Genomic DNA, 27,950 nt, shown 5'->3' on the forward strand with positions numbered 1-27,950 from the left:
AGAAATTAGATTCTTTAATATGGAGGTGTTTATCCTCCAAAAATCTCCATCCAGATTGCCAGGATGCCATGTACAGATGTGTGAGCTACATGCATATGCTGGACCCACATGCTCTGTCCCAAGGATCAAGTCTGGGCTGACATCTAACCAGTGTCAGCTTTGGACCCTGTGTTGGTGTTTTAGCCATTCACATTAATTAACCAGCTCGATGCACATCAGAAATTAAGAGTAAAGGTAGCTACTCTTAGCGCAGTGGCTCTGTACACTCCAGCAAGAGATTATTCAAAATGCCTGAAGAGAGAAAAATGACAAATGTAACACGTAATTGATTCATTCCATAGTCCAGCATAAAAATGCTCTCTCCTTGAATATCCATTAAACAGAAGAATGTCTAAGAAGCAGCATCAAATCAGCCTCTGAAGAAATAAAGAACTAGAACTATCTTTCAAAAGGGGATGCTCCAGCATTTTAAGATACAATTTCAGGGATGTAATTACTCATGGCCATGGTGAAATGCATCACCTACAGTGACTCACAGCTCCTCACCTCTCACAGCAATGCTCACTGGTCTGCTCTGTCTCTCTCTGTTAATGCCTAAAAGATTCTGTCACCCCAAAAGATGCTTTTTACTATGACTAACAATAGATTTGAAGACCATGAATCGCACATGACTCTATTCACTGCCCAGTGACTGCTTCTGACCCAACCTCAGGAGCACCTTCAAAACTGCAATCAACACTTCCAACACATTTAAACATACTGTAGAGGCCTATGCAATTTAAAAACTTAGAAATTGTTACTCTTGCTTTTAGTAACACTGAGCTCTCTCAAAAATCACCAGCATTTAAGACACTAAAGTTGGTAACACTTCACATATTTCTTCACAAAACCTCCTTCTCCAGGCTGTTGGTGCCCAACACGAGTACAGAGTGGGACCCACAATGGTCATTCTGACCAGCCTCTCGGGGCTGCCCACCACCAACACACATCACATCAGTCAGGCAGCACCAAGTGCTTTAGCACAGGAGAAAAACCCCATTTTAGCACTTCTGCAACTTTTTTATGCTGATGGTTGACTGCCAAAGAGCCATGAGTTTTCGAGTTCATAACCATAACACTAATCATGCTAAGAGGGAGAGAAGAATGACTGAGGGAGAAAAGTATCCTGCCCATATCTGAAGGGTTATTCAAACAGCCTGGCTCCAAGGTAGGAATTTTGGCCCTCTGTTAATGGAGCAACTCGGGGTGAGGAATTGATAAAATCACTTTGCTGAGCCCCCTAAGGACCCTGCAGGGAGTCCTGCATGAGATGGCTGAGGTTATGCTATGTCAACAACCTCCTCTCCCCAGCCTTCCACCTCAATTCTCCCCTTCACCTTCCCACAGCAGTTAAATGGCTTTCTGTCCGACACCAGGGTCTTAACAAGAAAAGTGCAACTCAGAAAACAAGGAAGCAGGTAATACCAATAAACTCTGAAATTCAACTGCACTTCACAAAAAGACAAAAATAGCAATGAAAACCAGTGACAACCAGCAGAACAAGCTGGGAGGACAGCACTTTGAGAGGTAGCGGTCAGGGACCACAGAGGCTATGCGCTCTAAATAAAAGTTAAATAAAGTTAACCCTGAGAAGCCAGGCCAGGACTGCAGACCTGGGTGTTTCTCACACGTGGTGACTACTGCCAGAAAAAGCAAGAGGTGGACCGCCAAGGGAGTGGAGATGAACATCAGGCTCCATGCAGCACCAGGGAGAGGACACCAGGCACCAGCACATCTCCTCTCCGTGGGCTGGCACAGCATCTGCCTGGCACCCAGCAACAAAACAAACACCCAGCAACTCCCAACAACAGCCAGCACAGCCACAGTGAACAGCCACAAACTGTGAGATGAAACGCAAAGACCCATAAAATTTTAAGTGTAAAATGCAAATCTAGTTATACTAAACGTTGCTTTTAGGAGCTGGCTGGGAATGGGAGCAGGGAGAGGAGAGGGAGGGGCAAAAAGTTCCCCTGGAAGCACTTTCCAGTGTACCTCCACTATTGTTCCACCAACAAAGGCTTCTCAAATTTCACCACTCATAACTCCAAACCAGCCAGAGTTCCACGCTGTGACTGACTGCCTCCCAAACACTCCAGAGAGCTCAATGCTGAGCTGCAGACATCTATTCCCAATTTCATGTGGATTTTCAGAGCAGAGGTTTGGGGTCCTGTGCTCAGGGGAGCCAGGCTCAGTGGGGACTTCAAAGGGGTTGGCAGAGGACAAGAAAATGAGAGACCTGAGAGCTGGTGGTGGGCACACAGCAGAGAGCTGCCACATCATGGAAAGAACTTCAACAATACTCCCCTCCTATTATCCCTCCCTCTCACTCGTGCCTTAGTCCACCTTAGCTCAGGCTTTCTCATATTCTCTGTTCCTGTATCTGAAAAATATATGAAGTTATTTCTTTACTTAAAAGGAACTTTCAACCAGTTCACAGAATTTGGATCAAGAGACGTATTTTCAAAACAGTATCAATATTCATCATTATGTAAGAATTGCAAGTCACAGGAGGTCTCTCAAGTTAAACATTAAATTTCACATTAAAATTTGATAATGCTGACACAAATGGATACCACAGTAGTTATTACTGCTTTTAATGTGCCACTGTTCACTCCACTCAGACAAGTTAACATCTACATAATTAATAGCTCCAATCTCTAACACAGTATCTGTATCCTGGGAGCTAGAAGTATTTATTAGTTAGGCTTTACCAGTCACCTCTTTTAGTTTCAAACTGAGCTTTCAGTAAACGAAAAATTTAAATTTTAAAATAAAAATTTAAATTAGTTTACAAAACATCTTAAAGAAGAAAATTAATCTTACTCAAAAGCATTTCACAAGTTGACAGCTTCAGTAGAAACAGGTGTACATTCAGAGAGGAATCAAAGCATTTATCACATCACTGCTGCATTTACGCTCCCTGCCCTTTCAATTCTCACACAAATCACTGGGTCACACTCACTGACCAAAGCAGGACCATTTGCACCAATATTACTCATCCCCAACAATCTTAGTAAGATCTCTAAAAAAAAGGTACGATTTGGAAAAAAACCCCATACGTCCATTATTATTGAGCTGGGTCAGCAAGGACAAGCGTCAGTGAGGAACATTAAGTGTTCTTTGAGCTTACAGCCACATGGGAAGACAAAGCTGTTCTCAAAACCTCCTGCAGAAGTTAGCTGTCCATTTTTCATTGAAAACCACTAGGAAATACATGCCCTAGGAAATACACTAGGAAACACAGCACTCCATCTCACACAGCTTGTTTGAGAACAAGGCCTTCCCAAAACCAAACACATTGAACCTGATCAGGGAGCTCAGAGTATAAAACCATTGGGATGCTTTGGAAAACCCAGCCACAAAGCCTGCCTTGAAAACACTGCAGTGCAAACAATGCATGAGTGAAAAATCATCACCTGGGATTCTTAATTTCCAAGTCTAGTGTCCCAGGGTTTCAAAAACCCACTTCCACCACTACTGACCTAAGACAGTTTTCCGTGTTCGGGATCACGCTACAGAAGTTCATCCCACACAAAAAGCCACGAGGATCATCACCACTATGATTCCACCAGTTTTACTAGTTTGAATATAACATCCTCTCTTGCATCTCTGAGACACTCCAAGATCAAATACACTCTCAAGTCCCGGCCTCCTCACACATTATCACCTCAGCCAACGTCTGGAGTTTGGGGGACACCCACAAGAATTCTGGGGGTCAGTATTTCTGTGGCATCACACCACCACGCTGGATCTCCTTAAGGAGCCTAGTATCAACTCCCCAGGCTTCCCTGCCTCTGTGGAAGATACCTGACAGGCCTTGCATCTGCACACTGGGAAAGAGGCAGCGCTCCTCTGGAAGGAGAAAGCCCCAGCTTCACTTTCAGCAAGAGCCTTTGACATACATTTAAATGCAAGAAGCTACACCAAAGGCCAACAGCAATTCCAGCTCGATTCAAGAGTGATTTGAACTGAGGCACATCTGATCAAAGCCACAAGAGCAAGCAAGCTCTCCAGGCTTTCCTTAGATCACCTTACTCTGAGTGCCCTGACTCTGAAAACTGAAATAACACTCCCTGAAGAGCACCAACCACAGTCAACAAAATCACAAAGGCACACATGCAGTGGGATATGTATCACAGCAATCCACAAGCAACCAAGGTGAGAACCCTGGCTCCTTCACTGACAGGGAGGGAGGCTGCTAACACAGGCATTCCAGCTACTGCAGGCTCCAATCCATGTGGGAGGACCAGCCTCCAAACTCAACATATGGAAGATCAGTACCCAAGGAGTTTGGGAGGTGCCAGAAGTCAAATTGTCTGAATACTCCTGGATCCAGGGGAGACGGGGAACCTCAGCAGCTCACCATAACCCTTCCTGGGTTGGTCCAAACTTTAACTAACCAAGAAACAGGGCAGAGAACTTCCACTTTTTAAACACAAGTACTTATTTCTTCAAAAGAAGGAGTTCCTTCAAACTCAAACTCATTGTTATTATCTTTTTTCTAGCTTTATTAAGGTAAGGAGACATACAATACAAAGAACTGGGTCACAAATGAGATAAATCAGGAACAACCCAGCTTGCTTATTTCAGGGGATGATTTTATAAACACAGGGGATGAGTTTATAAAACATCCTCCTAGCATTGTGAAAACTAGCTTTCTATGAAAAATAAACTTTTTATAAAGAATACAAGAATACTTTAATCAATGTACTGGTCACCATACGTAACCCATTTCCATTCTGCGCACTTCTCTGCTTGGACAACAAAACCAGTTCTGGTCATTAACAATTGCCAATAGTCTCTTCTACTCCTTGGTGCTGCTGCGTATCAGGCACTGCAAGATTCTTTTATATTGCAGAGCCATTTTCCTTTGTGTTAAAATTCCCTAAAGCTTGCAAGGGAACTAAGGTAGAGTATATCCCTTTAACACAGTTTAACCACCCTTAATATTTGGAATGGAAAATGTGACTTAGGTACTGAGGTTTAAAAAACAGCTACGATGCATGTGGCCAATTTTCTAAACATGAATCTCATAAGGTTTTTTAGGGCCTTTTTTCCCCCTTTCTTTCTATTTTTTTTCCCAGGAGAATGCAGGGCTTACAGAGACAGCCAGCTAAATGCAACAGACCATTATGGCCCAGAGGTTTCCAATTTGCAGCTAGAAATGGTTTACATTACGAGAACTAACAGTTCCAAAAGGTATTTAAAAAGAAGAGTGGTGGGGGGGGAAATCTCAGCATTTCATAAGCGCCTAAATATGGACTGGCAAGGAAATAAATTTAATCTATGCAGTTAATAGCCAGTCTTACCAAAAGAAGAGAGAGAAAATGGCTTTATGTGGCTTTAGGATAAGTAAAATCATATTTTTTACACAGCTCGGTGCTGTGTTTTAGTGAAACGTGGAGTCCCTGGGCATTGTCAGGGGCGCAGGGACGCGGGTCACCCACCGGGGGTGCGGGAGCAGAGCGGGGCGAGCCTGGGGAGGGCGGGGCGGCCCCGCTGGGCACGGGTTTGTCTCAGAACGCTCGGGGGGGGGGGGGGAAGCAAGGAACGAAAAAAAATTTTTGAAAAATTAAAAAAAAAAAAAAAGGAAGGAAGGAAGGAAGAAAGAAAGTTGAGCGCAGCGCCGCGGGTCGGTGCTGGCTGCCCCGCTCCCCCCGCACCGCGGGCCTCCCCGCGCAGGGCACGGGCGGAGCGCGGCCCCCGCGGCCAAGGGAGGCGGCGGGGGGGCCCCGCACACCGGGAGCCCCGCTGAGCCCCCGCACCCCGCCGGGACCCCCGCCCGCCCCGCTCCCGGCCCGGCTCCCCGCGGCCGCCACCGCCTCCGCCCGGCGGAGAACTCGGCGGACGGGCGAACGCGGGGCTCGCTCGGAACCGCGGCCGCCCTTACCCTCCGGCTCCATCTGGTCCCGCCGCCGCGCTCCGGCGCTCCCCGAGCCGCTACGCGCCGAGCTGGGCCGGGCGCTTACAAAGGCGGCCGCCGGGCGAGGGGGGTGGGTTTCCTCTCCCTCCCACTGCAGCTGCATCGCGCCATGAGGCGCCGCCAGCGGGACGCGGCGCCCCCGAAGGCGGCGGAGGCGGGAGGAGCCCCCGGCCCGGCGCAGGAGGCCGCGGGACCAGGTGCTGCCGCCGGCGGCGGCGAAGGGTCGCCCTCGCCCGCCCCTCGTGAGGGGTGGGGGCCGAGAGGAGGGGGAGGACACCCCTCCCTGCCCTGGGGAAGCAGCGCTGCGAGGAGCCGGAGCGGTGCCGGGCTGGGCGGGGGCTCCGCCGCGCTCCCCTCACGGAGCCGCGCGCTCCGGGCGGCAGCGAGGCCGCTCTCGTGCCGCGGGGATCGTGGGGGTCCCTCGGGCGAGAAGGAGGAGGGCGAACCTCGAAATCACGTCACGGGCGGCAGGAAGGGAAACGGAAGGGCTGCAGGCTCCGCGCCAGCTGCTGCCCTGGGAGCCAAAAGCTCCACAGTGCGGCTGGGGGAGCTCGGGGGGAGCCCGGCTGAGACCCAGGGCTGCGGGCGCCTGCCCTGACCGACCTCCTGCCCTCCGTGTTCGTGTCAGAGAGCAATTCAGACACGAATTTTGTCTGAGGGGGGACCAAACCGTGTTGTTTGCTCCCCCTCAGGCAACTAGCCTCTTTCCCACTTGCCAGAACCATCCCAAGCAACAAGGTCTTTCTTCTTGAAAACCGGGGGCGCCCGGCTCGCTGCTGTGTGCCTGGACAGGGAGCGGCTGAGGTGGAGGGTGATGCTCTCCGTCACGGCGCTGGTGAAGCGCTCCTTCTGCAGCCAGGTAAAGCCCTGCGTCCTCAGGTGAGGCACATCTTTAAAGGAGAGCATTTGTGAGAGTTAAGATCTCCAGCTTCTCGTCACAAGGAAAAAAAATAATACTGAGGAAAAAAAAGCTAAATATGTTAAGCTTAAAAGCGCCTATCAAACAGTCTATCTCTGAAAGCACAAAGTCATGTAAAATGGTCTTCACAAAGGCATTTACCTCCAGGAAAAAAATGCAAAACAGTACAATGAGAAGTTATGTATGTTGGGCTTTAGTCTATTTTCTATTACCCAGAAGTTGGTCATTGCCCCTTACTTCCCCCCTGAAATATCCAGCATTGATGTAGGCACCACTATGGAAATACACATTTGAGTACATCAATAGCGTGGTGTAAGAGAAAAATAGTTTTATAATGGCAGTCATAAAATTAATTTCCTTGGACTGATTATTCCAGAATAATTCCAGGGTAACTCTGTGGATAGGGTCTCGTTCAACCAGCGTAAGAAAGCAGATTTTTCAGTAATGAACCAATCTGAGTTTCTTGTTACTCTGGAAATCCTACCTGTTAATACACAACTAATGATTTCAGATGTTTGCCGCTGTACAAAATGGTTATGGCTTCCTGAGATTAGTCCTGTTCTTCAATAAAACGAGGCAGGTCTTCCCTATGGCACTTTGAGCAGAGCAGATCCGAGCTCACCAACCACTGCTGCACCTTATCAAGTATAATGGGAGTTCAGCAGAGACAAACTTAGAAGTTGTTGAAAATTACCAGTGTTCTTTGCTCTCATGAAAACAAGGTCCACGTATTAATTGCAAAGCTGAGGCAAACTTTAAGCATTTAAATGTGTTTAATATATCACCAGAACACCAGATAACCAGTGTCCTTCAAAGTTATCTATTTATTTCCTGCCCAATTCTTTCCCCACCCTAGCCAGCATTTTGATTTGATTTGGGTTTTAGGTTGGGTTTTTTTTTCCTAGAGAACTAGAGCATTTTTCATTGTAGGTGCTCTCAACATCTACAGTCTGGGTATGTGCAGTATTGAATTTGTATCTCTGACCAGAATCACTTAAGTAATTCAGGAGACAGTTTACAATTTAAGCAAGTTGCTTAAATTGCCATTGCTTTTGACCAGCAATGCACATGTGTGCAAGGGAGAAAAGGGCCAATAAATGCAGTGTGAGCAGTTAGCAAAGTTCATACAAATACTCTTTCTCTCCAAAAAGAAAAAAAGTTGCCTGTCATATCACATTAAAATTCTTGTACAGGAATAGCTGTCTCAACACAGAGTGATTCTCCTTCATGGTAGGCTTTGCAGTTCAATAAGGATTACCATTGCATGTCCAGGAAAGATAAATCTAGTGAGGGTAAAAATAACCTCTTCTGGATTTAATGAGACATTGGAGACCAAAGAGCCAAGGCTTTGCAAATACATGGGGTCTGTCTGACATGCTTTTCATGTAGGAGATGCATGTTGTGTTTCCTTCCGGATGATGTAATTCTCAGGGTGACCCTCATGTGCTTTCGCCATCATATGACACTCCACTGCAAACACAAAGTTCCTTTGTGTACAGGGTCCTTATTTATAACTCTTGGAATTTTGATCAGAGCTTTTTTTCCTTCCTGAAGGCACTACTTTTCACGTGAAGATGAAGATTTGAAGATTACTGTGACATGACTTTTAAGTATTTATGCAGTATCATTCCCATGAATTTGAAACTGAGCCTTTTGCACTTGCAGAGAAAGCAGCACTGCTTTCTTTCTCATTTACAAAGAGATTAAACCAGCAATTGCAATAAAAAAATTAAATTTATGGCAGCACTGAAGCTGATTCTGTTGCTTTCACTTTAAATTTGAAAAAAAAAAAAAAGGTCAGAAAAAAATATTTTTAAGCCAAAACCCTACTGGGGTAGGGTATGAGGGCTTTTTTAATTATACCATAGGCAAAAGCAAATTTACTGTATATTCACGAACACCAGTTACCAGAGCAACCAGGAATCCAACAGAAAAAAAGCACAGAACAAGAGACAGACAGAAATAAGGAACTGCAGATAGGAGTAAAGGAGTTCTCCATTTGGGACACACATCCTGTGGCAGCTTGTATGCCCTGGCATGTGATTTTTATAGCAGAGTGGAATAGTCTGTATTTTAGCCCCACTTCATAAAGGAGTTGAACTTAAATATTCATGGGGGCTTGAATGTTAATTCTCTTTAACAATAGACATTTCCAATCCTGGACTTTCTAATTTCACTGGTATGCTTTATATACTGGTTTAACAGGTTCTTTTCATTTAAATTGATGCAGAACTTATTAAGGTAATATAGCTCAGAATTGTTATTGGGACTCTCTGAAAGCAGAATTAGATTCATACAACAGGTCACGAGTGATCAGAGTGGGTCACCTGTTTCCAGAGTCTGATTTTCACAACTGAAAATGTCCTCAAGGGGGGCACCAGAGCCATTCTTCATCTTTTCAGTGCAGGGCTGGGGCAAACAGTTCTCCTGTTGCCATCGACTGACAAACAACAAGCTCCAGGGGTGGTGGATCCATTCCCTGTCTCTGGGGCAGTTCCCTGCGTTATTCGGGGATTCCTAATTTGTCGACCAGAAAAGCTGCACTTAATGTGTGACTGTCGGCACTCACCAGAGGGGATGATGAGGGTGAGGAGGTGTTGCTGACCACTAACAGCCAACATGTGTGGCCGCCAGCAGGGTCCTCACCTCTCAGTGAGTGTCTGTCTGTGTGCTGGCTGCAGCCAGAGCGCCAGGACTGAACTCAGGACAGAGCACAGCGGTGTTACAGGAACCTCTGTGCACAGATTAGGGTCTGTGTACTGTGGCTTTGCATTGATATTTTTAGGTTACTGAAAGCTGCAGGCTTGTCAGACCTGCACATTCATCTGCAGAACTGGGGGTGAACTCAGTGACCCAGAAGGTCCTTTCAGCTCCCCCGTTCATCATTTGTTCTGTATCACTTTGTACAGTAAATGAGGAGCTGTAGCTTGTCACCATTCGATTAAACACTTCCAAGCAACACTGACTTTCACACTACCCTCAAAAACAAGATGTGCTTTATGAATTGGATCATCAGATGTGGCACAGATGCATCCAGGGTTATGTGCTTCACAGTCTGTGTCTTTCAGGAGCATAAACCCCATTATTCAAAAGCAAAACCACAGAGGTACCTAAGTGCCCTTAGCATTGAGCAGGATTAGAGTTAAGTCTTTTCCCAAATTAAATAACCTAAAGGGCATTGTAGATTTTACCCAAGGTTTGCAGTAACCTGAAATCAGCCAAACTGAGATCCTGTCAGATTGCTGCTTTGATCACAGAGGTATTAAACCCAAATCTCTGTCAAACAGGAGAGGAAAATACTGTTTTTTCTGGGCACCATTAGATTAGACATTTACTCCAGAAATGCTGACTTTTAAGACTTGCCACAGTGGTCTGGCAGGCATAAGGCATAGCTTTTAAATAGCAAAAAGGAATTACAGCACTTGATTTTTATCACCCTATCACTGTTAATGTGGGTTCAGAAACAAACACTGACTCATTTTGAATTCTGATAAAGGAGTTCTCACCTATTTTTTTGTGTTAATTCTACTCCACATGCATTCCATGAGCTATGTAATTATTCCATGACTTAGGGGTGACTCTGCAAATCAGTTGAAGCCAAAATATTTAGTAAAACTGCTTTACTCTGAAAAAAAACCCAAAACGGTTAGTACAATATTTTTGTAATCTCTTACTGAATCACCCAGAACACAAACATGTCCTTTAAAAACAGAATCATAGAATCACAGAATGGTTTGGGTTGGAAGGGACCTTAAAGATCATCTATTTCCAGCCCCTACATATATATTTCTGTGTATATACATATATACATACACTTATATAAACCCTGAACTTCCTTGAAGACAGAATCTGTGAGTGGCTTTTTAGCCGAAGCACTGTTATTTTTAGGTATTTATCTACCAAATTATATAATAGATTTAAATTTTACCTTGTGCAGGCATTTTGGATGTACTTAATAGACAGGAGTTGTTAGACCATCTGGTTGTCTTCATACGTGTATTTTTTTAGGTGTCACTGTAATGAGCAAAGGCAGGCTTTAAGTAGTGTGGCCTTAACTAGGAATCCATTTGTGAGGCTTAAATACAGCAACTGTTCTACCACATGACTTTCCTCATGAGGAAAAAAATACAGTTGGAGATGAACTGCAGATCCAAGAGTGGAGTTTCTGGTGGAGTTCCTTTAAATCTCTGAGAGAAATCAAGTCCTTCCTGGAGCGCTATTAGCCTTTAATTGTTGATTAAATAATAGAATTATTTACTACTTCTAATGTAGCAGGTCGATCTCCTATGGAGAAATTACTCCAGTTTTACCAGGTATGCCACTGGGATTAATTACTGTAGTTTCTACATTAGCACTAGGCTGCAAAACTTCCTAAACTAATGAAGCCAGGCTTTTCATTTTAGTACATAGAATTCGGTCCATTTGATTTTTTCAGCTTTGTTTTTCTTCCCATTATTATTATTATTATTAATAATCGAACAGCCTATCTCAGACTTTTGTCCAGCAGTGTCCAGAAAGGAACAAAACACGTTTGTGTGCAAATCCCTTCTGCAGAAGAGAGGAAGACTCCACCTCTGTGAAGAGTGAATCATTAAAGGAGCAAAAGGTGGCAGTGGTAGTGCAAACCATATCGGTCCTTTCTGTGTGTTTATCGAATTCCCTTAAAACATGGCCAATTTTTGCCCACATCTACAGCTTACCAGGAACTCAGGAGCAAAGTTCCATCCACTTTTTCTTGCCTTCATACCTGAATGCTGCCCACTGAAGTCTAGGTTTTCATCCAGTCCTGTCACAGAGCCCAGGGTGTTTGGCGCTGGGGAAGGTTTTTCACCTGATGGTCAAAGCCTCTATGGCATTAACTTCTTTTTGTGAAGAGTAATAAGTAACCAGAAAGGTACCCCATGAGCTCAGGTCCAATGCAGCAGAGAGCAACCAGCCAGACACATGTTTGTTCACAACTTTTCAAGACTGGTTGATCATGTTGTGAACAGAGACTGGGTTTTCCTGCAGTCATTGAAAAGGGGTTAAAAAGAGATTTGTGAGTAAGAAAATGGCCATGGAAGGCATAATGAGTAGGGGACACAACCAAAAAGCAAGGCAGCAAAGCACATAACATTCCACGAGCAAAGCTATCCTGTCTCCAGGTGGTTCCATGCACAGCAGTGCTCTGAGCTGACAGGTGCACCTTTCCCAAAATGTGTGTTGAAAACGAGATAGCACAGAAACAGCAAGGAAGGACCAAGAAGAAGAACAGAGACATGGGAATTCACCGTTGCTCCTTAATGGGAAGTAGCTCAGCCCAATGTACCTCTCCCATCCTGTTCAGTTGCAAAGCAAGAGCAGATCCCTGGTTCTCTGACTCCTAAATACAGTGTGAGGTCCCAAACAGTGATGGGAATGACAGGAAAGAGAGCCAAAGCATGACAGCTCCTATAAAATTCCATTAATAAAGCTTCATATTCACGAGATGCCAAGCCAGCAACTTGTTGGAAGAGCAAGAAATACATCCAAGGTGAGCTGTGCAAAGCCACGGGGAACCACGGCAAAGCTGAACAGAGGAGAAAAGGAGCGAGTGGGAGGGAAGAATTATTGAGGCAAAAGTCAAGTCTTTCAGCGTGGCCAGCTTTGCTCTACTCCCAGCTCCCACTTTCCCCGCAGCAGCCGAGGGTCCCGTGTGCGGGATGTGTGGATGGCGCTGCCATCTCGTGTCGCCTGCCAGAACTGCTCCCCGATCGCACGGAGCTGCCGGCGATGGCATCGCATGTCCAGGCAGAACGGCCACACCCCCTTTACGTTTCTTAGCATTTTTTATCCCCCTCTATGGAGTCTCCTCCCTTCTCGTAGACCACAGTCAGTCCTTCTTTCCTAGAGCTGACTTCCAAAGGGAGCTGCTCCCAGACACTGAGCAGTTGGGTAATTAAAGAGCACGAGGGATCTTAAGCTGGAAGTTTGGTGCTTTCAGCACAAGTGTCGTGTAGAACAAAAAGCAGTTCTGATCTTCAGTGGTGGCCAGACTTGTAAAAAATAGAATTAATAGACACCTTCATGCTGGCCAGATTCTCCAGCTGCATAAACTAATCTGCTAGGACAGATTTTAACTCATCTCTCCAAAATTCATGTCTTGATTTGCTTGGGCACTAAGAATAAAAACCACAACCAGTAATGTCAGAGACAAACATTCACAAATTTGGTGGGCACTCCTGTCTCTTGAAGCTCCTGTGGACGAATTTTCTTCACACTTCTTCAGCCAGCCTTACATTGCCCAGTATGAGCAGCTCGACAGGAGAGTGTTTGTACTTTGTGTCAGGAGCTCCAGGAGTCTGTATTTACACAAACCCTGCAGCCTGTTGTTGTGAACATAGCATTCTGTAGGCACCAAACTTAGTTCTCTTAATGTAACAACACAGAAACTAATTTAGTTTAAAAAATGTTTAAAAGCACCCTAACCTGAGGCCAGTCAGATGTATTTGCTTACCCTTGATATGGACATTCCAGTGTGTGGACATTCATAGCTGTGTTTAGATTGACTCAGATATTAGCTAGAAGAAATATCACAGAATCACAGAATCGCTAAGGTTGGAAAAGACTTCAGAGATCATCAATTCCATCCATCCAACCGTTCCCCAGCAGTGCCAAGCCAACCACTAAATCATGTCCCCAGGTGCCACATCTACATGTCTTTTAAATCCCTCCAGGGATGGTGACTCCACCATTGCCCTGGGCAGCTGTGACAGTGCCTGACCACCCTCTCAGTGAAGAAATATCCAATCTGATATCCAATCTGAACCTCCCCTGGCACAGCTTGAGGCCATTTCCTCTCATCCTGTCCCCTGTTCCCTGGGAGCAGAGCCTGACCCCCACCCCGGCTCTCCCCTCCTGTCAGGGAGTTGTAGAGAGTGAGAAGGTCCCCCCTGAGCCTCCTTTTCTCCAGGCTGAGCCCCCCCCAGCTCCCTCAGCTGCTCCTCATCAGACCTGTGCTCCAGACCCTTCCCCAGCTCCCTTCCCTTCTCTGGACACGCTCCAGCTCCTCAAGGTCTCTCTTGTCATGAGAGGCCCAAAACTGACCCCAGGATTTGAGGTGTGGCCTCACTAGTGCCCAGCACAGGGGGACAGTCCCTGCCCTGGGCCTGTGGCCACACCATGGCTGGTACAGCCCAGGTGCCCTTGGCCTTCCTGCCCACCTGGGCACACCTGGGCTCACACTTCCAACAGGAAATGATCCTGTGAACTGAAGCTTAAAAACGAGGGTTACTGGAACCCAGGAGACTTGCATGAGACGTTCTGAAGCCACACACAGATGCATTCAAATATGTCAGAGAACATATTTTTCCCTCATGTGTTCTCCTCGTTTTCTCACACTGCTCCTTCTCCTGTGGCCTCATGTTCTTGGGCCTCCTCCCGCCCCCGGCAGCTGATGAATGTGGTGGCTGATCCCTTTAACATGGGGAAATGCACACTATGCAGTCTGTACCACCAGACTACACTAAATTGCCAGCTGCTTTTCTGGAATTGAGTTTTTCCTAGGCTTTATGCCAAACAATCCGTGCCCATGGAAGATCCAGCTGCTTCAAGCTGCTCAAGAGTCCAGCCTCATCCATTGCTGCCATTTTTTCCTTCCTTTCCCTTTCATATTGTTGCATACCTTCCTCTCTCTTTTTTTTTTAACTGCCTCGTGCAGATCACACCCTTTCCCTCTACTTTCTTGTTTCCCCTTCTGCAACTTCCCCTTCTCCTCACCCCACAGGAACACATCCATTTTTCTATGAATAGGTATTTGGGATGGGCTGTTTTAGCTTTTTCCTTCTGCCTCCGTGAAAGTAACATCCCTTCTGAAACAGGCCACTGGCGAAAACTGTCCTTCAGAGGAATGGAAGAAGCAGCAACGAAAATTTTGTTCCCTACAAATGGCACGGGAATGGAAGAGGATTTATGTGGTGCTCCCTTGCCAGCAGATGTTCTGTCAGGGTTCTTAACAAAGTGGCTCTGCAGATACGACACAGCAGCAAAGAGAGTCTCATTTTACACCTCTGGGAAGAGCTGTCCAGAAGACAATGAAGAGTCTAACCCAAGTCAGAGAAGGGATGAGAAAAGCTCATGATAATAGTGGCTCTAAGGGGGATAAGCAACACCAGGGAGAAGAGAAAGGCCTGGATTCTTACCTTGCTTCCCACTGCCCAACCAGCTTCTGCAGCCAGATCAGAAAGGCAGAACACGAACACCCCCTTTAGCTCTCATCCCTTCCCTGGGCTGCAATTCCAGTCCTGCTGTGGACTGTTGGTGACTCAGAGGGATTGTGCACACCCCTGGGAGCCCAACTGCATATTGTACTGAGGCAATGAGAGAGGCTGCAGCCACCGTAGCTCCTAGAAGTGTTCCCAGCTGTTCCATGCTCCTGTGTTCCAATTAAAGGCTGAACAAGCTTTTAGCAAGTATTTTCTTGCAGAAGGCAAACATTCAATCAGCAAAGGTATATGTATATTTTCTTATGTTATTTAAAGAAGAAAAAACCACCCGGGCTTTCATCCATATAGCACAAAAAGTCACAGATGCAAACTTTTCCTCTTCCCTCCCTTTTTAATATCAGAACTAAAAGCAGGAACTTAAGAAAACCACAAGCCCTAAACACCACCAGCAGTGATGCAGTGTCAGGCATGGAGTTTCATTGGCAGCCTATAGGAAGGTGCAATTCAGAGACATCTAGAAGGTGCCACCATCACTGATGGACTGCCAGCATCATGGCAGAAGGTGCCAGCCACCGTGACCTGCCCCAGCACACAGCCAGCAGGCCTCACCCAGTCAGGTGGTTTTGTTCCTGCAGCTCAAAAACAAATTACACGGTGGCCAAAAATGGGATTCGTTCACAGCGTTCTCAGTCTGCCCAGTTACCCCTCCTGTGATTCAGGGCAGAGCATCTGGAGTCAGGAAATGTGAACCCCAGCTTTTTGCCAGCAGCTGTGAAGCACAGCAAACCTCTGGCACAATATAAGAAATATGTGAAGCCATCAGAGAGTGTCCAAAGGAGGCAATGAAGATGGGGAAGGGCCTTGATTTGAAGCCGTGAGAGGACACTGAGGGCACTTGGTGTGTTCAGCTGGAGCAGAGGAGACTGAGGGGAGACCTCCCTGCAGTTCCAATGCCTGGGCAGGGGCAGAGGAGGGGCAGGGACTGAGCTCTGCTCTGGGGGGACCAGGGACAGCACCCAGGGAATGGCTGGAGCTGTGTCAGGGCAGGGTCAGGTTGGATCTCAGCAAAAGGTTCTTCCCCCAGAGGCTGGTTGGGCACTGCTCAGGCTCCCCAGGGCAGTGGGCACAGCCCCAAGGCTGCCAGAGCTCCAGGAGGGTTTGGATGATCCTCTGGGGCACAGGGGGTGACTCTTGGGGATGTTCCTGTGCAGGGCCAGGGGTTGGACTGGATGATCCTTGTGGGTCCCTTCCAACTCAGCATATCCTGGGATTCTGTGATAGCAGGAAGCTGATGTTCCACTGCTGGATCAAACACTTCACTCTTTACCCCTTGGTAAAGCTTTGAGCTGCATTATTTTGAATTCCAGGGTAGAAGGCATAGAGGAAAATAAGCTAAGGAACATTTGAGATCAGTAGAAGCTGCCTGAATGTTTAGTCAATATAATTAGGAATAAGGATACAAACTGTCTTAGTTAGGAACAGTCTCATCAATGGAAATAAAGGGGAAAATGTTTATTAGGGAACTGCCAAATTGAGTGTTTTCCCTAAATTTGAGGTAACATGGACCTGAATGCTGGGAGACTGTTTACCCTAAAATTTCTGTATAAAACCATGAGTAAGGTTTCATGGAGAAGATAAAGGAGAAACTATCTTTTTAGTGTCAAGCAATACAAAGCAGTGCATACTTAACTGTTGTTTTCTCTTCTCTCCTTAAAATTAATTATGAAGAATTGTAATTCCCCAAATAGATTACTGTTTGAAAACAGAAATGATCCATTTCAATAAAGATTTGAAAACCCTGTTGTTGAGAATAATGGATCATTCAAGTGTTAGCAAGAATTTATTTTAAAAACTTCTGTTCTTTTAATATTTTTTTTTTGGCTCTTATGATCTCTTTAAAACCATATACTAAATAATCAGTTTGCAATTTTTTCCTGCCTGTTAAGCCTGTTGCAGTAGTTTAGCCTAGGACATTCACAACTCCAAAGTCCACCTGCTGACACTTATTTTAAAAGTAACATCAGAGATACTTTAAATATATAAAGTTGTTCAAAGTTCTTGCAACGTAAAGAGAATCAGGCAGGTACACATTTGGCCTACACAGTGTCCTTCTAACCTGACACTTGATTCAGTCAAAAGCCTTTGGGGGTTTTGCTCTGAAAGTCATTTTAAGCTTATTTAAACTTATTTAAACTCTGCTTCTCTGGTGTGGCTGATGGAGGTCTGGACTCACTTCAGCCTGGCTTAAACTCACCTCATCTGCACGTAGCTAACTCAAGCTTTGCTCCTGTAGGTAGCCTTAATCAGCAAGTAGCACACTACAAACATTGTGCTAGTTAAACTTCAGTATAGCCTGGGTTTTAAGTAAATTTTAAATTTTCTCTCAGGTTTTCTGCAGTGTAATCCCAAAAATCAGCTTTCATTAGAGTGCTCCCACTCGGTATATTAGCTTTGCCTCTGAAATACTCTTAACATCTGGAACCAGATACAGCTTGTTTGTTGGCTTCTGTGGTTTTTGGAGGGTTTTTTTAACACAATTACTGGACCTAAGACATTTTACAACCCCCTCACTTGATAATTATGAAACCTGGCAGCTTAGTTCAGGAGCAGCCATGTCCTGAAGTCACAGGGCTGGGCAAGGTAAGGGGCAGAGCAGGTCTCACGTTACCTTGGTGTTTCTTGTGGAAATTTGCATTTGCATCCCCCCCTCCTTTCCTGGGACAGGACTGCAATGCTTGTGGAAGAAAAGAAAGGACTAGGACAAAGTCATCTTTTGAGTGGTTTGTACATGAGTGGTTTTCCCAACAACCACTAATGAATGTTTGCTTGAAGCTTTTATAGATAAACACTCAAAATAACACTCAAAAATAATAATATAATCAATGATATTAACTAGCCACTTTGCTTGGGTTTGAGCTCACAGAGGTGATCTTCACATTTTTTAATTGTTTTTTCTAAGTTCTTGGGTGGAAAAATACCTTTTCTTGGTCCTGCAGGGCAATGAATGTGAATATATTTTTGAAACTATAACTCCTGTGAGTATTTGTGTAGCTGAGTTTTACCATCTTAGCTAGTGGGATCTCCAAAAAGCACCTATGTCTTAATTTTCATTGCCTTCATCCCACAAAAGCAGCTACATGGGGACTTCCAGGTCTCCTCTTATCTTTAGGCATCTCAGTACATCCAGAAATCTGCCCTGCACCTCCTCTGGGAAGTGCAGCTTCTTTTCAAGCCTTACTTGCAAGAAACAAAGGACCACTGCTGGATTGCTGACTCCACTGCAAGCAGGAGTGTGACATTCACTGGCAGATTCCTTTCCTGGAGACTGACTCCAGCCACATCTGCAGCTGGAATGCAGCTGGTGACCCACCCTCCATCTCTGCACAGGCAACACTCCCCCCAGGCACGGCATGGAATTTTCTACACAGAAAAGAGTCAAAGAAATGGATGTTTTAATTAATAGGCATTCACCAGACAGGCTTTTAATCTAAATATTCTCCTTTTGTTCTCTCATTTTCTTTCTTACTAAGGCATTCTTGAATCACACTGTTTGACTATTTAACAGGCCTGGTCTCAATGCAGATGGATTTACACCATGTTTCTTCCCTAGATCATCCTGCAGGTAAAGCTCCTGTTTTAGAAATGCAGAACTCTACAAGCAGGGCTCTGCTAGTTCACTGCACACCACTGAACAAGTGTTTTCAATGTCCAAGGAAAAACTGGCATCTTGCTCTCCAGGTATAAATTGTGTTGAAGAGCTGGTGTCATGCAGCTGGACAGGTAGAGAAATCAGCCCAATGGTTCTGGGAACCCTACCTGGGGACAGAAGAGCCATTAAACTAGAGTATAAAACCAGATTTAATGTTTTTAGGGGCCAATATCAAGTCATCTCAGAGATCCTTTCCTACCTGGCTGATTCTGTGATTCTGTTGATCTGGGAACATCTTTGTATTGATGGGGCAAACCTCAGCCTTGCCCTCAGCCTGAGGGCATTCTCCTTCAGGGGCTTTTTGTGAGTTTGTTTTGTTGAATCTACTGAACAAACATCAACTTAAAGCTTTTTCATAGAATCCCTGACTGGTTGGAAGGGACCTTAAAGACCATTCATTCCACCCCTGGGCCATGGGCAGAGACACCTTTCACTAGACCAGGGTGCTCAGGGCCCTGTCCAGCCTGGCCTGGAACACTGCCAGGGAAGCGTTCAAGACCAGGCTGGATGGAGCCCTTGGAGTACCTGAGGATTTTGGAGAGTATATGAGAAATGAAGATGTCATTTCAGGACGACTTGTCACCACTGCCACCAAAGCATTAAGTCCTACCCTTCTTTAACATGTACCAGGTACAAGTGTTTGCAAAGCTATTCAGTGACACACATTAAACCAGCCTGATCCAGGCCAAAAATAATCCAGGAAGACCTCATGGAACAAGAGGGGATGGTTCTCCCTGAATATGAGCACAAAGAATTAATTTTCTAGCTCTGCAGCAAACTTCATGCAAAGTATCCAGTTTCTCCCAGACAAAAATCGCTGTATATTTGGCCTCATGCTAAAAATCACTTTGGCAGACGACTTAAACCACAAAACCAAGAGGCAGAACACACAATTCCTTTTCTCTTTTATTGCTCCTGCCAATGTGACCACCTTTATGCAGGCACATTGCCTTCCTACATTAAACACTGTTTTATTAATCTGGAAGCAACGTGTTTTGCCCTCTACCCCCTCCTAAGGTTATCCAATTAACACACAGTTATCCTTTTAAGAAGTTCTCACATTTTCTCTTTTTTTTTTTCTCAGATCTGTGTAAAGGTTACTTGGCAAGATTACATGCATACGACGTTAAATGGAGACCAACCCACCACTAAAAGGTAATGCACATAGAACATAATACAGTACTTTGACATCATTTCAAATAAATACCCACATACAAATGTAGTAATTTTAAATGCAACAATATTTCTTATGAATCAATACTGTAACAGAAGATGGAAATATAAGTCCCCACATCTAGGAATAAGAATGCTTTTTCCAGCAAACAGAAATCTCTTCCGTGCCGTCAATATTGGTTCAATTTGTCCTTTTTTTTTTTTGAGGAGCAGGAGAACTCCTTCCCCCTCCAGCATAAAGTACCAATTTAATCATTCCCAGGAGCCTCAACAAGCCCAGCGGGGCTGGTTGATGCGCTTCCCAACGTTTCTGTTTGCTGAAATCACACTTGGGTACAACATGCAAGAGGAGATGTCGCCGTGCTGCGCCCACGAGGACCGCGAGGTGCCCGCCCACGGCTGTGCCCTCGCATCGCTCCGCTGTCCCACGCGAGGCCATTTGGTTCCCAACCTGGAGTCGGGCTCGTTTAGCTTTGTGGTTTTGTTTGTTTGTTGGTTTGTTTGTTGGTTTGTTTCTCTATACCCCTGAATTTGCACGATGAAATATCATTGACTAACAGAATTTTTTACAATTCCTCGAATATATAATCTCTCTAAGCAAGACTACCGTTAAAAATGTGCGAAAGGGGAGTTCACTTTGCACTTATTGCTCCACGTCTTTTAATCAATTCCAAAACCAGCCGTTTCGTTCCTCCTAAGTGACAGGACTTGGCCGAACGCTACTCTAAGAGTCTCCCTTCAAATGATCAAAGGCACTACTGGCAATAATGAGTGACAGAAAGGCGCTGATAGATAACACCCTATCATTGACCACTTTAGAATTTTTCTTTCTAAATGTACCACAATTTGGCACAATAAAATGAAAAAGTAACACAACAATTCCAATTTGGAATTTCACTGGTATAGTTGTATAAAATTCTGTTAATCAATAATACTTCAACTTCCTAAAACCCAGGAATTCTGGAATTTATAGGTAATACTACTTATTTAATATTTTTCAAGTGCCTATTACTGTTTTAACCAGAACAAAGTCAAGTTTTCTTCTTGTTACATTGAACTATTCCTAAGAATAATAATACAATATGAAAAAAACCCCAGAATTTGAATACCCTGGATTTCTTAATGAACATGGCAGTTAAAAAGAAAATCAGTAATTTAAACATATAAAGCTTAACATTTTATAATAATAAAAAAAGATGCTGAAGCACAGCACATAGTTTAGCAGAGCTCCTGTTTTTTGTTGAAACTCTTTTCTAATCACAATCTAGAGCCCCCCCAAAATCTCTGCCACATGCTGATATATAATTCATAAATCACAAGTTCCAAATTGGAGAGAGACTATGAGCACAAACCACTGCATTTATATAAACTCTTCTACATAAGGAATTAAAGAAGCTAAAGAAAAATATCAAAAGTGCACAGGTTTAACAATCAGGTAAAAAAAACGAGCATCTGCAATGAAATAAATTCCCCCATCCGACATTTCTAGGAGAGCACACACTAACATGGTGAGCGTTACATTGGAAGTAGGTTTCTTCAGCACTTGTAAGGTTTCTTACTGCAGCAGCACTTATAAGTAAAGCTTGTTTTTCATAGCTTCAGGCAGAAAGGGAAGGTTTCAGGTAGTATATAGGAAAAGGTGTTTTCAAAAGTTAGGATCAGGTCAGTGGTTTCCACTCTGCAATGGGCCACCACTTTGAACCAGAGTGAGGAAGGCTAAGAAATGCTGTTGCACTGTTGGAAAGGCCTTCTCCAGGGACTACTCTACAGCTGAAAAATGGAAAAATAAAATAGCATTAGAAAAAAAAAATATCAGTGTTTATTTCTCAATTAAAAGAACTGAAAACACAAACCTATGTGCAGGTTAGTTGGTTGAGGGTCTGTTAGCTGGCTGGGGGAGCAGCAGCCAGGCCACCTTCCCAGCTGGGTGAACAAGGCTCTATGGGCTCAGCCTGGAAGCAACAGCTTTGCAGAAAGAAGGATTCTTACAAGTACTGAATAAAGCTTTGCTGTTCAAGCACGAGTTAACAGCCATGGGTGCACAGGAAATGTTTTCAGTGAAGCTTTAGGTTCTCCAGAAACATGCAGGTCAGTGTGTCATGCAGGCCTATGCAGAGAACCATCCAGCAGAGCCTGCTTGCAGAGGTAGGTGATGGCTTAAGGAATTTTCCATGCTTTATCCCAACCCATTAAGACTGATACGAAAGACTTACACATCAAATGAATGTCTCCAAAAAAAAAAAATCTTAATCAAGAATTAAAAGACTCAGTCTTAAATATTCTCTAAAAATACAAACAGCAGGATGAAGTCACTTTACACTGTCCCTCAGTTCTTTTCCTGACAGGATGAACCATAACGGTGACAAATTGGAAGAGCAGTCAGGCTGGCTTTTGGGGGTTTTAAAAGATTCACAGAAATGACTGAAGGTGAAAAGGAGCACTAAGATTATTGGGCTAATAGCAGAATTGTTCATACTTGGAACTGAAAGAATGAGCCAAGTCTGACAGCAATAGTCACCTGTCTGGTAACACCGAAATCTTTACAGAAAATTCCAGATAATTTGAAAAAAAAAACCCCTAACAATGCATTCAATTATGCAACCTAACAATGCATTCTCCAGTTTATCTTTTTGCCATTAGTATTTTGCAAAAATACTGTCATTAGAGACATGGAAGCAGTGAAAACTGTTTTAAAGCTCCCTACGATAGCGGAAGCAGAATTGTAACTGTGTCTATTGAAGCAGAGAAGGTTAGCACTCAAACACCTGCTTTCACCAAGTATTTTTAAAATGTACTTTATGCAGGAATGAGAAGAATAAAGGCCTTTTGGAAGATTGTGCAGCAAAGAAGAGAAAAGCAGGATTGAAAATTGTAAAAGATGCCTCTTCTAAAATATCAAACCTGCTATTTAGCAATATTAAAGCTCAAATTCAGGAGAATTCAGTGTTTTCTAAAAAAAGTAATAACACACACAGGGCCTAGTTTCTAAACCCAGAATTGCAGTTTGTTTAAACTTCCCAAGCAGTGATGTTTGAGCAACATATGAGAATTGAATCACTTGGGGTTTTTTTCCTCCTCTCCGTATCAATAAATGCAATTCTGGCTCTGGGTGGTGGCATTCCCACAGTTCCCAGCTTTGTAGCAAAGTTCCATTTGTTTAAAGTCTCATTGTATGAATTTTTAGAAGACTTCTCCCCTCTCCCCCCCCCCCAATACCCTGAAATATCTGGGAAGCCAAAATCTCACGTGGTTTTCCCTCAAGTGGGAAAACCAGCTGTGCTGTTTATTACCTTCTGTGAGCACTGGGATATCTCCTGACTACGCGGAGGCAGCGCGGGAGCAAGGGCTGAGCATCTACAGGGCCGGGGGAGAGGAGCAGAACCACAGCAGAGGGTTAGAATGGCTTCAGGGACCGCTTTTTAGTAACACTACAGGCATACAAAAGTCTTTGAAACAGAGTACAAAATGAACAGGGCTTTACATTAAAATAAAGTCTGAGGCTAGGCACTTTGAAACTCCGGGTTAAACAAAGATCTGTGCCTTGCAGGGCGCTCCACAAGTTTTCCACAATTTTAGAAGCAATGTTTTCAATCTTTTTTCTCTTATGTAGGCACCAATTATGAAGTACACTTTTAGACTATCAAACTTACTGTAATTAAGTGGCTAAAAAGGCCCCTTAACAGTTCAAAAGCAGACAAAGGTTTATTTGTTTTTAAAGATTAATATGTATACTAAGCTACTTCATAAATCGTTATTAGCAGGATGATCTGGTTCAATTTCCCGTGCCTCTAATGTAGAGCCCTGTGAAACACGTGCTTGCATATGGAATGCAATATCTTCTGTGTACTTTAAAAAAATGATCAGAGCTCTGCAATGCTACCTATTTAGGTTAATACTGAAAGCTGTTTGTGACCAACAATGCTAGACCATAGTCACATCAATTCTACACGTACACGTTGTGTGGCTACAGTGATACCTCAAACAGGTTCTTTCCAAAGTGTTCTGCTTGCCGAGAGCAACATGAAACCACAAAGGTCCTTTCAAGACATAATTTCTTCAAGTGGAACTGTGTACCAGGTAGGATCCCAAATCTTAAACATTTTAAGTTTTATATCAGATGGGGAAAATATTGCATATTTTTAATATAAATGTGCAAGTTTCTTCTGGTTATCCCTCTGAAGAGAGGGAAACAGGGCATAAATAATGTACCCTACCAAGTGTTTTTCTAGCTTTTATAGCCTATAAAAGCTTTAGGACTTTGGTCGGTGGTGATACAACAGCAAGTTTTTAACATCTCTCACAACAGGCAAATTGTTTGATTCCAGTTTCCAAATACTCTCTAATTTTGATGTTTGCTTTTCACCACTTCATAAGCCACAATAACAAGGAAGGTTTTCTGTTTGTTTCTGCCTGTGAAAGCATTTACTGAAGTATGCTGCAACCCTGGAGAAAGGATCACATTTGTGCTATACAAACTACAATTAGTAACACCAGATATACTCTATCAGGTGTACTCTTAACACTTACCATCAACAGCAAAACCCAGACATGTTAATTGTGGAAAAAGCTAGTTCCTTTCCACTATTAACTTGTTAATAGCATCCCCATACTTATGCATTAGTTACAGTTAAGAACACCATAATACAATCAGTATTACCTGGTTCCACAACATACTAGTACAAGTCAACTCACCGCGACGTTAGATAGTGGGGATTTATGCTGACAGTTACAGCATAAAATAAGATGCAGAATATGACTTTTTTTTTCTAGACACCTGTCCTAGTCACAATAGATTTTATATTTCTCACTACAGAACACCTGGTTGTTCAGGACGGACCCTTCAGACCTGTCTCCGCAGGACCGAACGTGACTTACGCTGGGGTTACTGCCCTTGGCTTTGGAGGCGGATTTTGTGCGCACCCTTTTGGACTGCTCATGGTCCAGCTCCAAGTGTTCCAGGCGCTGGGTCAGGGCCAGTTTCTGCTGGATGGCCATCCGGAGCAAGGAGTTCAGAGTCTTCTTTTCATCCTCGGCCGCTGCGAGCTGCCGCTGCATTTCATCCAGCTGCGTGACGTACTCGTCACATCTGCAACGAGACACAGTGGCCTTTAGCAACCCCGGCCCTGTAGCAAAGGATGTATGGAAAAAGTCCTGCCAAAGATGGACTGGTGAATCAGAAGTTTTTAATGTTGTTTAAACTCGTGTTAAGATGGCTCTTTGCAGAGTCACTGCTTTTCCCCCGATACCTTCTGTGTGACCCCTTATCTCTCAGGCAGGAGTGTCCTGGGAAGATGTCCCAAGGTGCTCTCATTGGTCCTTTGTCAAACCCTTCCTTATTGGCTGTAAACTCCTTACCTGATTGTAAGACCCCTCACCTGTGATTGGTCCCCTTTGACCCTCCCAAGAGCTGTATAAACCCCCATCCCACAATAAACTTCCTCTTTCCTCCGTCTCTCCCCTGGTGGTCTGGTGAGTGCTCCATTGTGGGGTCTCAGGGCCACGTGGTGGGGGGCAGGGTGGAAGGGCACACACCTTCCAGGTATGGACTGAAGCCAGACCTGAAGGATTCTCCCCCTCCTCTCATCTACTGTAATGGCCCCACTGGAAACCATGGACCCCTGGGGTCCGGCCTGTACCAGCAATGCAGCCACACCCTTAAACAGGACCTTCAGCTAACCTCTAGGAAACCACATTTTCAGAGGGTTCTTAAAATCCCATGCTCAGAACTCCATGTGCTTTCAAGATGGAGTATAATTAAGAGCCTCCTTGGAGGATGGGAGTGTGGAGTTTGATGTGTCTGAAGGGCAGTGAGATGTCCTCTCACAGCGAGTAGAACCCACGCAGTCACATTACTTTTGTCTCTGCTTTTCAGAGATCACAGTGGTTCTAAGCTTCAGGCTGTAAAGGGTCTGAAGGGAGCAGCAGGAATGCTGTGAAATGGCCAGTGCTAAAATGGCCACTAACACCAGCTGATGAGCACCTGACCTTTGCCATTCCTTACTTTACACAGAGTCCAAATAACAGATCTCCAGTGGTGACTGAACAGCAACTGTAAAAAATAAGCATCTTCAAAAATTCTACTTTAACCCACTCTGATTCCTAATGTAAGAATTCTATAAATAGTGGATGTTTTCTCAATCACAAGTGGTCTTTATATAATTGTTTTCGCCATTGAAATCTATTTTAAAACAATTAAAGGAACTGAGTGTTACTGGCAAGGCTGTGGTGAAGTTGTATGAATGCCTCAAGCTGTTCTATCTACAGTCATTATCACTGAGCCTGGAAGCTGCTTAGCTTGCACCACGAAAAACTTAAAAAAATTAATGTCTTTATGTGTAGATGCATATTTACTGCACAGAGGTAGTTATGCATATGGGTAGAGAAATAAATATTCATAGGTACCAGCTGGAATTTACAATGGCCCTTTACAACTTCTTCATAAAAACAAAAGTATCAGCGGAGAACTTCCTTTTAATATTGAAATGGAAGAGCCCTTGACTTTAAGGGATATTTATTGTCATTAAGTAACATAAAGCAGACTGGAAAAAAAACCTACCATGAAAAAAACCTGCATTGATATGCAGATTCATCAGCTGTGCTCATACTATCAAGCCTCTAATTCTGCTCTCCCTGACTTTAAATAGCAGGATTAGGCCTATATTCCTAAATATATTTGCTTGGGAAGAGAAAAAGGAAAAAGAAAAAAACCCCAGAATTTTATTTTTGAATATACATGGAGATTAACCAGTAGCCTAGAAATATCCATATAAAACTGCATGAACTATAACTGTGCTGCAACTTCAGAGACCAAGAGGTTTTGGTGAGTTTGGGACCCCCATATGCACAGGAATCTGTCCCCTCACATCTCTGGGCACCCTGTTCTGGAGTTCTCACAGCCTGTCCCACACTGTGCAGCCCAGAGGAAAACCACCATGTGAGGGGTTTTTCTTTTTAAGAAAACAAACCCAGGAACCCTCAACTTGCTGGAAGCCCAGCACCTGCCATGGAGGATGGACTGACAGGGCACAACCAACCCCTCCACCCCAGGCAGCAGAAGCAGACTCAGGGCCAGATCTTGTCCCATAAAACCCATTTAAGCTCTAGAGAGGAACAGAGACTGAAATAGCCCTGGGAAGTCTAAAAAGGGCATAACAGTCCTCGTCTCTGAGGGAGGGCAGCACTGTCTCCAGAAGGAGGGCATGGCCACAAAACTGAACAGCTCAAAGCACCTGGTGACCCTGTGCCCTGCTGCTCCAGAGGATTAGAGAGGTGTTTTCTTCCCTTGGGAGTGGGAAGGAGGCACAGGCTAAAGATTCCTGGGAGGCCTGAGGGTTGTGAGGTTTCCCTCCAGCTTTCGCACACACTCGTGACATTTGAGGTGAAAAGCCAAGTCTAGTTATATCAAAAGTGACCTTTTTTTGCCCACACTTCAAATCTGGTTCCTTCCAAGCTCCACTGCTGCAAACCAGGGGAATGTCCAGACAGCGTTACCAATTCCTTGAGGAACGGAATGCGATTGCTGCAGGAAAATATGATCTGGTACTAGAGTGGGCTGTCCCTGCTCCCCTTATTTCACGCTCACTATTACCCTCCCAAAAGATCTGGGCAAGGTGAAATTACATGGAGGTTTTTCCTCCCCCTTTCCAGCTTCTTTCTTGTGAATCAAAACATATCGACTTTTTTTGTACAGACAGGGCCCTAAAACTTTCAGCTCGGTGAAGCAGTGTCAGGACTGCTGCTGTCTGTTGATTTGATTGGCACCAGAGAGGTGCTAATCCAAGCCAGACATGGCAAGGGGGCAGATCTCTTCCCCCCACCCCATTTAGAACAAAAAGAGATGATGAAGAGATAACAAAACTCTGGCAGTAAAGCAGAGCAGGGACTGCCCACATGGTCTTGCTCACGTGCTGATATCACTCCTGCCTCTTGATCAAGCACAGCCAGTTCTGCCAGAGCCAGTGGCTGACTGGTGACACAGACAGATGCCTGGCAGAGTTTAGAAGG

General features: G+C 44.5%; 2 protein-coding genes and 1 long non-coding RNA gene across 13 annotated transcripts in view; 1 reads left to right on the plus strand and 2 right to left on the minus strand.

Annotated features, from left to right (window-relative positions):
• The window catches only part of FGD3 (FYVE, RhoGEF and PH domain containing 3), a 106,831-nt gene extending 100,699 nt beyond the window's left edge, over positions 1-6,132 (minus strand). Inside the window, exon 1 of one of the 3 annotated variants that reach the window (XR_003537238.1) lies at positions 5,930-6,129. Coding sequence is in view for 2 of the 3 variants with exons in the window: in XM_027702726.1 (XP_027558527.1) it covers positions 5,930-6,065 (136 nt within the window). In the remaining variant the exon portion in view is untranslated. Of the gene's footprint in view, positions 1-5,929 lie in introns of all 3 variants that reach the window. The other 2 variants (XM_027702726.1, XM_027702720.1) reach the window with 2 other exon arrangements.
• Positions 6,110-18,934, plus strand: LOC113976999. Of its 3 annotated transcripts, none has more exons than XR_003537242.1 (3): positions 6,110-6,159; positions 6,701-6,821; positions 18,675-18,934. It is a non-coding gene; the product is annotated as an uncharacterized LOC113976999 (long non-coding RNA). The 3 variants fall into 3 exon arrangements; XR_003537240.1 differs by lacking the exon at positions 18,675-18,934 and adding an exon at positions 8,436-10,153 and having other exon boundaries at positions 6,701-6,841; XR_003537241.1 differs by lacking the exon at positions 18,675-18,934 and adding an exon at positions 8,436-10,153.
• BICD2 (BICD cargo adaptor 2) overlaps positions 18,468-27,950 on the minus strand; it is an 82,515-nt gene continuing 73,032 nt past the window's right edge. Inside the window, exons 7-9 of one of the 7 annotated variants that reach the window (XM_027702731.1) lie at positions 24,822-25,032; positions 23,237-23,300; positions 18,468-18,484 (exon numbers count right to left, since the gene is read on the minus strand). In XM_027702731.1, the coding sequence (XP_027558532.1) occupies positions 23,265-23,300; positions 24,822-25,032 (247 nt within the window). In that variant the 3' untranslated portion in view covers positions 18,468-18,484; positions 23,237-23,264. Of the gene's footprint in view, positions 18,485-19,852; positions 25,033-27,950 lie in introns of those variants that run through there. The other 6 variants (XM_027702730.1, XR_003537239.1, XM_027702733.1 and 3 more) reach the window with 6 other exon arrangements.

Source organism: Neopelma chrysocephalum, unplaced genomic scaffold (genome assembly GCF_003984885.1).
Source record: "Neopelma chrysocephalum unplaced genomic scaffold, ASM398488v2 Primary Assembly neopelma1_194, whole genome shotgun sequence".
NCBI classification, from domain to species: Eukaryota; Metazoa; Chordata; class Aves; order Passeriformes; family Pipridae; genus Neopelma; species Neopelma chrysocephalum.